Raw genomic sequence first — 12,483 nt, 5'->3', positions numbered from 1 at the left:
GCTTTATCTCGATAATTTGTCGTATTTACAAGAATTTTATCAAATTTCAGAGTCGAAACACCCAGCCGTGACGTCAGTGCACACGCATCCCGAAGACAGCGTGGACAGTGTATCGCATTCAACTGTCGCATCTACCGCGGCAGAACACTACAGGCTGGGTTTCCAAGAGTGTCTGAGCGAAACCGTGCATTTCCTCGTGGAAGTGGAGGGCTTTTTTGCCAGAGACTCTTTATGTGTTCAACTGATCAATCATTTGCAGCAGCACTGCGAGAAGATCCTAGCTACCAGTGAGTTCTTACGAAATGAAATAACGAAGATTAGCGTAAATTAGTATAGCGCAAAGTTCCTACAAATGCACGAAAAGAAAAGAGAAAAGAGGAGATCAGATAGGAAACCGAAATTAATGGCGTGAATTTTATACGATTACAAAATTCACGATTGCAGGTGACAGGCTGGGTTTCCCTCATCCAGAGATGCCAACCGCGAACGGTATCGCGAACGGCTCTAGTTACGCGCACACCAGCATTCCGACGATGTGTCAGCCGAACGGTCATTCGGACCACGGCTCGAGCTCCGGTGCAAGTTCCTTCGGTGATCCGGAACGTCCTCTGCGCCCAGCGATCATCCCACCGCCGACTATAGCGAGCGACGACAGCAATCATAGCAGCCATTCGCACAGTACACCGCCGAGTACCAACTGTAAGCCTTCCAACTACAAGTTCAAGAGCTCCATCAAGCAAAGGTTCTCAGCGGAGAGGATAAAATCCAGTCCGCCGCCGACCATCAGCATGGAAAAACCATCCGCGTCTCACGGAGTTCCGATCTTTGCCCTTCACGACGGTGGCGCCTTCTACGTTCCGTTAACCGTCGAAGCTTCTCTGTTAAGGCCTCATCTGAACTTCATGTCGGACACCGGACCTGACACGGTGCTTCATCCGGTCACGATATCGGTAAACTTCAACCATTCGAGTCCGCCAGCCTGGTCACACCACCATAGTCCTACGCACCAGCAACAGACATAAAGGAAAGTCAGGAATCGTATCTGAATGTAACCCGATATCCTGTTTCGCTCGTTCCAACCGTCGATACACGTGTACGCGTATACGCGTGTCTTCGTACGTCTTGGATCCACGAATCCTAAATCCGCTCATGCTAAAATTGGCGTTGTCGGTATGCCGAACACCGTGTCTCGCGGTGGACGAGGAGAATGGGCGACGGCGCGGATCGATCGCGCTCGTTCAAAGACACGATCGACTACCGTGGAATCATCGAACGATTCGTCCAGATGTTTCGAAGATCGTGTTCGATCGGTTCTTGGAAAAGAAACGGTCATCGTTGCACGGTGACGGCGATTTTATTCTCTTTCTGGTTCTTTAGCTTACGTTAACGTCGAAGGAACGCTGGTGTATAGCGTGTTTTAGCGTTTTACGAAGGAACGAGGTGTCGAGGATGGTTTTTTCTTTCTTTTGTATATTTACCGAGGCTGTGGGTTGTCTTAGCATTTACGAGATTTGAGAGAAAGAGCGATTATAGAGAGACGTCGTTGGTAGAGATCGAGCATTAGGGCTCGAAGGCCCGGGGTTGCTTTAGCTTCGGTATGTTTCTCCTTTCGTCGGTATCGTCACAGTCGAATCCCGTTCCTCCCACATTTTTTCCCCTCTCCCTTTCTGTTACGTCGATCTTTGTTTCCTTGTATCTTCTTTTTACCCGTTTCACCCTTCCCTGTGCTTCATTTTCTCTTTGTTCTTCGGCTGGACAAGTGCGTCGGGCGATGAATAAAAGTCGCAACAGTATCGAACTCGTCGAATTACGTCAATCGGAGCGTAATTAGTATTAAATAAAGATTAATCGATGTGTTTATGTTGGCGAAGCAACTGAGCTACCACCGTATAAATACATATGTACGTCGAACTCTTTCGTAACACTGGAGCCTGGATCGCCCGCAACATATTCGATCGGCCGACAAAGTTCTGTTTTCGAAACGTAAGCTAGCCGACAGAAGTGCCTACAATATTTTCAGTTAACAAATTCCATTTATGTGATCGTTCCGTATGTACGAAGATAGTGGTTTATTTCTTTTCTGCGGATAATTCTGTGTCACGTTCGATCGCAAGAACGATCGATTCTGCTCGGCGCCCTGGCAAACGGGCCTCAGCAATTAAAGACTGACCAAGACCTGCATTACACTAAATTCTTGTAAGATCATTGCATTAAATATATATTTGTACATACCACGTTTAGTTGTAACGTTAACGAAGAATTTATGCGGAATAAATTATATTTACCATAGCCCTTTACCTCTTATCTCATCTTCCATGATTTTCTTATAAATGTACGTATATGTTAAACGTATTTATCGTTACCTTAACACGGCTGAAAATTGAAAATATTCTCTTCAAAATTTCGGACAACTCGGGGATCTTTTAACGTTGCTTTTAATGCGATACAAATGAAATTAGAGAATGTCGATTAATTATAATTTATAATCGGATAACTTTCATTAAAAACAAAAGATGTTTCGTTCTGTTGGGATTCGAACATTCGAAGAATTTATATACAAGCCTACGTAATGTTTTCAATTTTTACGTCGAGAATTTTATTTGACGAGGAAATCCCCATGTCTGTGCAAAGATCGCTTCGGGAAGGAATAAGAATGAAACAATGCGGTTAAAATTTTTTTTTTTTATTACATCAACATAATACTGGCTAAGGGTCAAAACAATTGAAGAACGCGTCTATTAGGGGCACCGAGATTAACACAGGCAACTCGGGAGTGAAACTCGCTGGCGAATACGAGGAAGATCCGGTGGTGTAACCGAGCTCCTCGATCGGGAGCGAGTTTCCTTCGAGCCGCGAAAGGGATGGGAGCACAGTCTAATGTTCCCTAACTAGAGATAAATACATTTCTTATACAAGTAATAAAATTATTCGCAGCGAGGCAACCAAGTCTTCGAACAAATCAGCCTTTAACGAATCCTTCGAAAAGAAGATTAAAAAGTAAGGGATGGCGAGGCAGCAGCGGGTACACTCTTTATGTGTCCAACTCGAATCGCATCAGGTTACGTTAGTGTTTCTCGTTTAGGTATATGGGAATCTGTATGCGTGTATTATATGGGTGCGTGTTACGTGTTCTACGCGTGTTTCTTTCGTAAACGCCAGGAAGTCGTGAATAAAGAATGTGTTATCGAATTAATAATGTGGCGCGGAGGTCTTAAGTGATTCGTCGTGACCGGCCGCTGCCCCGTGTTTAGTATCGCGCAATTAAGCTGTGATGATCATACGTCATCATCCCGTTCTGTTTCATCGGTCGTGTGTAATTGTTGTTGTTGTTGTTATTACGTTTAATTGAAAAACCTAACTACACATAGTTCAAGGGAACTGAATATTGTTCTGCTTTTTTTTGACGTTTTCTTTCTTTTTTTTGTTCTTTTAGTTTTTTTTTTTTTTTAGTTGTTTTGTTTTACCTGTAATTGGACACATATTCGTCAATGTAAAGAATGAAGTAAAAACGTAAGAATCCACCTAGCATATGTGGGGTGTGCGCGGGGCGTGGGTGAACTGAATGTGCAAATTCGGATAGATGCGCGGATTCAATACTATCGGATAATGTAACGGGGGTAAGCACAACATCTTTTCACTTTTTGTATTATTATTATTAGTCGAGTATGAGTTGAATGAAGCAGCCGCGGCGTACTGCATCCTATCGGAGGATCCCCTCGCGGAGGAGACGCTCGTCGGGCACCAGCCCGCGGACTGCGAGCTTCCGAGGAAGCTTGATGGTTACTTTTTCTTCTGGGCTTTCTCCGCGGCTTTTGTGACCTTGCCCTGGGTATCTTTAAAGGTGACACTCTGCAAATTAATAGATTTTAACGTTAAATCTTTACCGATTATACTCTTGGAAGGGATAACAATACGTGATACAAGAGACATCGTTTTATCGTACAGGTTTGTTAGTTTCGAAAATATCTCCAAACAGCGATAGCTTTGTTATTTGACCGATCGATTTATGAAAAAGAAAAATGAAGAGGAATACAACCTTCACTCGTTTTTTACGCAATGCCACGACCTGGATTTTTCTATGATTTTCGTATAACAGAAGATTTTGAGATTTTTCTTAGATCGATAACTCTTGTTGTTTGTTTGATAGATGCGTTCAATGTGCATACTACGGTAGCGTTCAAAATCAAAGTACAAAAATGAAATTAATTCTTTAGAAATCGTGTAACACGACGTTTATCGAATATCCTTTAGACAGTGATGCTTTATCCTTCCTTATTTTTCTCAGAAATCTATATACCCCGTGTAATCTACGTAACAACATAGCTGTGTACATTACATAAATAAACTTTTGAAATATATTCTGTAAGAGCGTCATGAAACTAACATAATGATCGTTTAAAAGTTAAAGATAAGGGTTGATTAATACGAAGAGTTTCAAATACGCATAGTATCTAAAAGTAGATATAATTCCTCAATAATTTTCCTGCCTGAATAAACGTATTTGTACGGCTTTATTTTTTATCACAATTGGCGTCACTTTATCAGTTATTTACCAAGCGTTTGACGCTATCAGACGAGGGTTAACGCCACGTCACTCTTTCTTACGTCCTAATATAATATTCTTTAAGATTACGCAATCTTTAGAAAAATATTCTATCTTTTCTTAAATTTCAATTCCATCAGAATTTCCTTAGTATACCAATTTTAGTTTCCTACGACAGTAAATTCGTCATTCCAAAAATATAATATTACAATACTCGCGCTCTTGGCGAAATATCAAATTACTCTCAAGATGTACACGAATAAATATTTCATCCGAGGAAATTATATCTTAATTTCGTAGAAACAGTTATTAAACTCGTCGTGAATATATTTGTCAATGTAATCTTTCCTCGCGACAAATTTGAATAGTATCCTTGCATCCGATTAAAAAAGGTTTCGCTTGAGACAAAGTACCTACAGGTTACTATACCCGGTACTTTAGATTGCGTAACGCGCCAAGAGATGTCAGAGGTCTGGAATAAAATAAAAGTCATTATACTCTTGTCATGTTGCCATGACATTTCGACCATCGAAAACCATTAAATATCAAAGGTGAATACCGCATGGTGTACACATATCCATCGGCGTCATCGATGCGCTGTATTCTTCCAATTTTTAAAATTTATCTCGATCCAGCGAATTCTCTGTGTTTCAAGAGCCTCTTTAACAAAGATTTTAATCAATGCAAGAGACGAGGAACCTTGCACAAAGAACATCAAACGTTGTATGCGCACATATCGGTTTCAATGAAACTCCGCAAATAATTGAAACGTACGCCGAGATATTCGATACTTTATAACGAAGTTTTAATCAATTACAGTCGGTTACACATCGCTGCAAATGTTGCGATTAATTCGTATCGGAGAAGAGAAACGCCAGCTACGTTATTAAAGCTTCTCTTCGTAAATTAAATATTTTCCATTTCGCGTCTATCAGAGCTCCATAAAAATATAAAAAGCGTAAGAAAAGCGCTTGAATCGCCCGATGTTGCTAGATCACATTACAGGCAATTATTTTATTACCTGATAAGTCCCCTTGCACCATTTGAACCGACGTTATCGGTGAAATTTTACAAGCTATTAATTACAAGTTACTTAACATCCATAAGAGTTACCGAATTAAACGGACATGTTGTTCTTCTAACGATGATAGTGCCAATGATAATAATAACAACGGTCGTAAAGAATCGCCTACGAAGCAGGAAATATCCGTATGAAATAATCGTACCTTTATGACGCCCACAGCGACAGTCTGACGCATGTCGCGAACAGCGAAACGTCCCAGCGGCGGGAATTCCTGGAAAGCTTCGACGCACATCGGTTTAGTCGGCTGCAACATCACGATCGCAGCGTCTCCGCTTTTGATGCTTTTCGGATTCTCTTCGGTAGTCTTGCCGGTACGACGGTCGCATTTCTCTTTAATCTCGGCGAATTTGCAGGCGATATGAGCAGTGTGGCAGTCGAGCACCGGCGTGTAACCGTTGCTGATCTGCCCGGGATGATTCAGGACGATTACTTGAGCGGTGAAATCGGCAGCTCCTCGCGGCGGCTGATTTTTCGAATCACCTGCCACGTAGCCACGTCTCAACTCTTTCACGGAGATGTTCTTTACGTTAAAACCGACATTGTCGCCAGGCAATGCCTCCGTCAACGCCTCGTGATGCATCTCCACCGATTTCACTTCGGTGGTCAACGCTGCTGGAGCGAATGTTACCAGCATGCCTGCGAAAGCAAAACCATCGATCACCATCTCGAACGAAATATTGATACGAATATCGAAATTACGTTTTCTTGCTATTTCTTTCAAGACACGTTTCAAGTCGTAAAAGTCAAAGAGAAGATCTTACCGACGATTACTAGACATTTCTCGTGAAAATCAAACTAACGAATTGTTCTCGTGAAAAGGGTCGTCGAAGAAAAGTGACGAAGCATTTAGGCGAGTCTTAAATATCCTAAATATTCATACCTGGCTTCAGAATACCGGTCTCCACACGACCGACCGGTACAGTACCGATACCACCGATCTTGTACACGTCCTGAAGCGGTAAACGAAGAGCCTTGTCGGTGGGTCTGGACGGCGGCAATATAGCGTCAAGGGCTTCGATCAGGGTCTTTCCATCGGCGTTACCATCTTTACGCTCCACTTTCCACCCCTTGTACCACGGCGTGTTCGGCGATGGTTCCAGCATGTTGTCACCGTGCCAACCAGAAATCGGCACGAACGCCACGGAAGCGGTGTTGTAACCGATCTTCTTGATGTACGACGATACCTCTTTCTTAATTTCCTCGAAACGAGCTTCCGAATACGGCGGATCGGTCATGTCCATCTTGTTCACACCGACGATCAGTTGCTTTACACCCAAGGTGAACGCCAGCAGAGCGTGTTCGCGCGTCTGTCCGTTCTTCGAGATACCAGCTTCGAATTCACCGATACCAGCCGCGACTATTAACACGGCGCAATCGGCTTGACTCGTCCCAGTGATCATGTTTTTGATGAAATCGCGATGTCCGGGAGCGTCGATGATCGTCACGTAGTATTTTGCCGTCTCGAATTTCCAGAGGGCGATATCGATCGTGATACCGCGCTCGCGTTCAGCTTTCAGCTTGTCCAACACCCAGGCGTACTTGAACGAACCTTTGCCCATCTCCTGAGCCTCCTTCTCGAACTTCTCGATCGTACGTTTATCGATACCGCCGCATTTGTAGATCAAATGACCAGTGGTGGTCGATTTGCCCGAATCGACGTGGCCGATCACCACGATGTTAATATGAATCTTCTCCTTACCCATGTCGACGCTCTAGTTACCTGCAAGATTGACCAGGCTACGTGAATGCTCGGCTTCGTTATCGATTTCTGGGTTCGCTCGACTCGTTTATGGAAAGGCGATTAGTCGCGACGCGCGCGATCCCCTTTTCAGTTATGTCGACATCGGACGCTGTTCGTAAGAATCGAAAGGATATTTCGCACGAAAACAACGGCCGTTTCTTCGTTACGTTTTTTACATTTTTAATCTACACAAAGGATTTCCATTTTCTTCGTAGATTATGATCGGTTAAAATCGGACTAACCGCGCGTCCCATTACATCGCAACTTCGTTAGATCGCGTAACCTTCTATCAAAGCTCGTATTAAAAAAGCCAGTTAAAAATACGATTTTGTCTTTCAACTCGATATCGCGTATACAGTTTCTTACCCTCAAATGCAACTTTCTAACGGTATAAATAAACTCGACTACCTTTGACCGAAGATAGACACCAGACGTATACATTGCAATCGATAAAGCTTATTTTGATCCGAGCTTACTTCGACTTCTTTGAGCAGTTGCAAGTTATAAACGATGGATAAATTATAGAAGGTGACAATTATTTTTACGCTAATTCGATAGTTTAGCTGCTATTAAGGTATTTTCACAATTATTTCATATTTTTAGCTTATTCGATTTAATTTCATCAAAGAGACAATTCTCGTTTCAAAGAACCGAAAGAAGTTTCAAAGGAGAAGAGCAATCGTCGAATTCATCGAATTTATTTGTCTCGTGTACGCACAGTGTGTTCTTATTCATTTACGTATAATTGGTCGTACAGGTCTTTAATAATTGACCGGAATTCGATACACCACGGAATGTTGTTCGTTGTCGGATGGGAATACGACGAAACGTTAGCTCGTGATGAGATTTGAATCGTTCGTCGCTGACTGATCATACGCGTACTTATACTACTGGCACGCCAGATGTTTCATAGTCGATCGCAGTTTTATTGGTTCGTTAACAGACTTTGCGTGACAGTCGTGTCCGTTTCTGTATCATATTTAATGTCATGGGAATTTGGAAAGATTATATTTCTTTGTTACATTTTTTATTATTCTTTAGGGCTAATCTTTCGTGTAAAATCGTCTAACACGGTTAAGAAATATTATCTAGAGAAAATTAAAGAAATTAAATTGAACAAACGAAAGAAACGTATTTAGATCTGTGATATATATTCTATAATTGATATTTTAAAGCAATAAAAATTTTATTGGAAAAATAATAATGTCTTTTGCCAGATAGAATTTTTTAATTATTTTGTATACTGTATTCCTTCTTTAAGACGCGTTGTTCAAACGACGCAACTTCTTCTATCGCGATTTTCCTATTTTCTTTCTATTTGTAAATTTAATAAAATTTCTTTTTCTTCTTCAAACCACACATCGTTTGTCTTAATCACGAGAGGTGCTCAAATATCATATCGTTACATAACAAACGTTTCCCGACACGTTTCGGTGTATGGTTCACACATTGACGAGTGGAGCTGTATCGATTGCTCGGATTCGACGAATCATGCCGCTTCCTACAATTATTGCGTCCGTAGGATGTATCGAATTTCTCTCAAGTTTGTAAGCAATAACGAGAGTGCAACAAATCGAACCCGTTTGAGAATAAATCACACCTAAAAGAAATATGAACTAAAAGACAAAGAAAATGCGAAATTTTACGTTTAAAATTTTGTTCATTAAATCAACCAGTTTAACGAGTTTGCATATTGCAGGAGAATTCACTTCGAGAAAGTCGCTACTCCTCTTTAAGATTGTCTATGTAGCGCCTCGTTTCTTATTAAAAACACCTACAGGAAAATTGTCTCGTCAACTCCATCTTACCCGTGTTTGTCGTCTTATTACGTAAAAGTTTACAAGAACTCGCGAAACGACCAGCTACCCCTTAAGAACACACCCCCTGCGTTATAATCACGTCGTTCTCATCGAGAATACTTCGCAAACTCACGAGCCCCGTCGATCGCGACATTCTTTCCCCATAACTATCGCGAACGAAGTAATCTCGGATGAGAATAAGACAAGAACACGATTGATTATTAACAGAATGCGTTGAGTTTCACTGGCTGATCGATCGTAACACTTTTTTACTCGGGGTAAGTACTGAATCACGATGTGCGGTCGGGGTAATTACTTATTACATTCGATCGGATTACAGGACGATTTCTCGCGGATTATCAACGTTTCGAACTTGTATCGCGCGCCCAATGGCCCGATCGTAATTGCTCGGTGGACAGGGTTCGTTGCACGTTGTCGACTATCGAGAGAACAATTAATATTTACGTGTCAACGGAGGCTAGCTGACGAACCGCGAAGGGTATTGATTCGACGAAAGGGCCCCATGCGGGCCACATCGAAAATACCATCGGTGCGAGTATGCGCGCTTATTCGGTCGAGCCCTACGAGAAAAAAAGAGAGACAGACTCACCACGGCGATCAGCATTGTCGTGCTTTAATTTTCACCCCACGAAAATGTCTCTCTGGCCACCCAGACCTCGCTTACGATCGATATTATTCCAAAGAATCACGATTAAACCCCATTCCCTTATTACGAACCTTCCTTTCGTGCATTTTTCCTTCAAAAATTGCGACTCTCGACGATACGATGTTCGAACGATTAAAAGATCCCATGGAAATCGCGTTAACGTAGCGCACACGTTCGATAGCGTGCAACGATTCGCATACACCGGCCTCTTCTAATAATAGTCAGAGCGACCGAGCGAAGCAGCCATTTCGCGATCCGCAATTTCAGGCTCGCGACACGGACATCGCCTATCCAATATCTCGAACGATGCACCATCTCGAATCGACGAAAGTGCCATGTTGCGCGTTTTCTCCAGTTTCGGAGATCGTTGAACCGTAAACACGTTTTACAACGTTCGCACGCAACTCGCGCTCGTATGATGCAACTGAACATTAAGGGTAAAGAGGTTAAGCGAAGACGAAACTGCCGGTGCTATCTCAATACCGGTTTCTAGACACTTACCTCTTTTCCAATAGGTTTACACAAACTCCAGCAACGAACAGGAAGATAAGTCACGACGAACAGCGAGATAAGTAACGCGAATTAAGCGGATGCGATTACGTCGCGAGATGCTCGCCCTCGACCGCTCAGCGTAATGGCCGCGGCAACGAACTAGCGGCGCACTTCTCGCCAAGTGCCCGGTCCTCGCCTACTCGTATTCTACGCGATCGGTCGAATCTGTTCTAACGATACACTCGACTTGGAAATCTTTTATACGCGACGAATATGGTCTATCGAGTGTTTTACATCACCGTTAGTCTCTTATCTACGAAAAACGAAACGTGCACAGGGCGGATTTGCACCGGGTCGAATCAATATGTCGGCAGCGGCCGGCACTGCTCCACTTCCGTGTTACTATTAGAAGAGTAACGTCTGCTTCGTTTACATCGATTTTTACGTCCGTCGCGTTATAATTTCGCAATATCGCTTGGCTCGGAGTTGTCCGAAGGATTTACTTACCGGTATCGACGGGATGGAGAGGCTGGAAAATCCGCGTGGTATCGCACGTATTTCTCTCCTAGCCACTAGGACGGGACACGGTGACAGAGAGAGTCGCGGAGGGAGAAGGAGAAAAGGCTCGGGAAGAGCGAGAGAAGCGGGCCGGGGTGAAATCGCAGTGTCATCTGCTGGCGTAGCCTGCGGCCAAGGGTAAAGGGCGCATGTGCCATCGACACGGTCGACGATGGTCCGCGAACACGATTGGACGGATCAGCCTCGACCGTCTATTTTTCACCGGCGCCACCGCTCTCAGTTTTGACCGATGATGCATCCGCGAGTAGATTCGCCAACTGCCGGATAAAAGCTCGGTCGGTGCATTTCGGGCGAGCGCGCACACGAACGCTCGCGGCCTCTCGCGACAGAGATCAGCTTCTAATGCCTCGTCGAACGATTGCATGCGCGATGATTGTTCGAGGCGTTCGTTGACCCTCTCTGTGTACCGTTTCTCGACGGCCTTGTGCAGGTCTGTCCCTCGAGATAATCTCTTTTGAAACCTACAGTTTTCCCTCAATAACTTTCTTAAACTCCGATAGGTCTTTGTAAAATTCGACAATAGTTCTCTTCTCAGAGGCTATTTTTCCTTCGTATTACCTTTCAATTTGCTACGGAGGCAACAGGTTCACAGGTCGTTCGGCAGCTTTACAAACAATTGACCGATGTTATTGCCACGAGGAGCAGTTTTGTTTCTCCGTGTTTCAATTGGATTTATCCGTCGTGTGACTAATTTCATCGAACGTTAAACGAAATTTTCGTAAAATGAATCGTACGTTTAGCTTTTCTGCGACATGTCGTTGGAGTCACGTGCTTATTTCATCAGAAATAGAATGGCGAATAGTTATTGCGAGCGAGGTCAATGCTCGGTGTATCTAAAAACTGATAGAAAGATTTTTGTCTTATTTCCCGTAATTTACGATCGAATTACATATTCTCCACTATCTTGTTTACAAATATTGTAGTAAAAATATAAATAAAAATTAAGCTATATGCAGCGACGAAAAAGAGTATCGACAGAGATTACATAGCTATTCTTGTAAAATCTTATACGAAAGTCTGGTTTGTGACAATGCTTCGTCGCTGTATATTTTCTTGATGTTATTAATTCGACTTAAGGTTCATCTTTATGGAACACCCCACGAACTTCTTATTTGGGAATTTTCGATTGACTTTGAAGAACGTCTCATCGATTGTTCCCTTAATTAAACGCTGATCGAACGAGCAATTGTTCAGCGAATACAGCGGTTTGCGTGGCGTATACGTTATCTGAAATAATGCAGCGTCGCTGAATGTTGAGCGAACGGAAATTTTTGTTTAAATATTAAAAACTATATTTATACGATGCAGGAGTTTAAAGACTTGTAATTTTTCGAATGGAACACGTAGATTTTGTTTGTACAACAAGTTTTATGCAATTTTTACGAACACGACTAAATAAATGAAAATTTATTTCCTATCAGATAATATAGCGAGTACGTACCTTTACCTTTTTCACAATTTTTACGTTTCTGCGCGTTTAAATTTCTCATAAATGCAAAAAGATCTCTCTTTCAACAATGCAATTTCTATATCCTATTAGAATTCAAATATCTTTTGAAGTTGTGAAATTTCATAATG

General features: G+C 42.5%; 2 protein-coding genes across 7 annotated transcripts in view; one reads left to right on the top strand and one right to left on the bottom strand.

Moving 5' to 3' along the window:
- Positions 1-2,289, top strand: part of LOC126870994 (transcription factor cwo) — a 38,202-nt gene extending 35,913 nt beyond the window's left edge. For all 5 annotated transcript variants that reach the window (XM_050629307.1, XM_050629310.1, XM_050629306.1 and 2 more), the window contains 2 exons: positions 51-287; positions 445-2,289. In XM_050629307.1, coding sequence (XP_050485264.1) covers positions 51-287; positions 445-1,022 — 815 coding nt within the window. In that variant the 3' untranslated portion in view covers positions 1,023-2,289. The remainder of the gene's footprint in view (positions 1-50; positions 288-444) is intronic.
- A 378-nt stretch (positions 2,290-2,667) lies between these two features.
- Positions 2,668-11,001, bottom strand: LOC126870993 (elongation factor 1-alpha). 2 transcript variants are annotated; one of them, XM_050629303.1, is made up of 4 exons: positions 10,834-11,001; positions 6,508-7,347; positions 5,770-6,263; positions 2,668-3,849 (listed from the first exon to the last, which is right to left on the bottom strand). In XM_050629303.1, the coding sequence occupies exons 2-4, from the start codon at positions 7,328-7,330 to the stop codon at positions 3,781-3,783; spliced, it is 1,386 nt and encodes a 461-aa protein (XP_050485260.1). In that variant the 5' UTR covers positions 7,331-7,347; positions 10,834-11,001; the 3' UTR covers positions 2,668-3,780. The 2 variants fall into 2 exon arrangements, with proteins under 2 accessions (XP_050485260.1, XP_050485261.1); XM_050629304.1 differs by lacking the exon at positions 10,834-11,001 and adding an exon at positions 10,336-10,686.
- Between the last annotated feature and the right edge of the window lie 1,482 nt (positions 11,002-12,483).

Source organism: Bombus huntii, chromosome 11, assembly GCF_024542735.1.
Source record: "Bombus huntii isolate Logan2020A chromosome 11, iyBomHunt1.1, whole genome shotgun sequence".
NCBI lineage: Eukaryota > Metazoa > Arthropoda > Insecta > Hymenoptera > Apidae > Bombus > Bombus huntii.
This window is presented reverse-complemented; position numbering and strand designations above follow the sequence as displayed.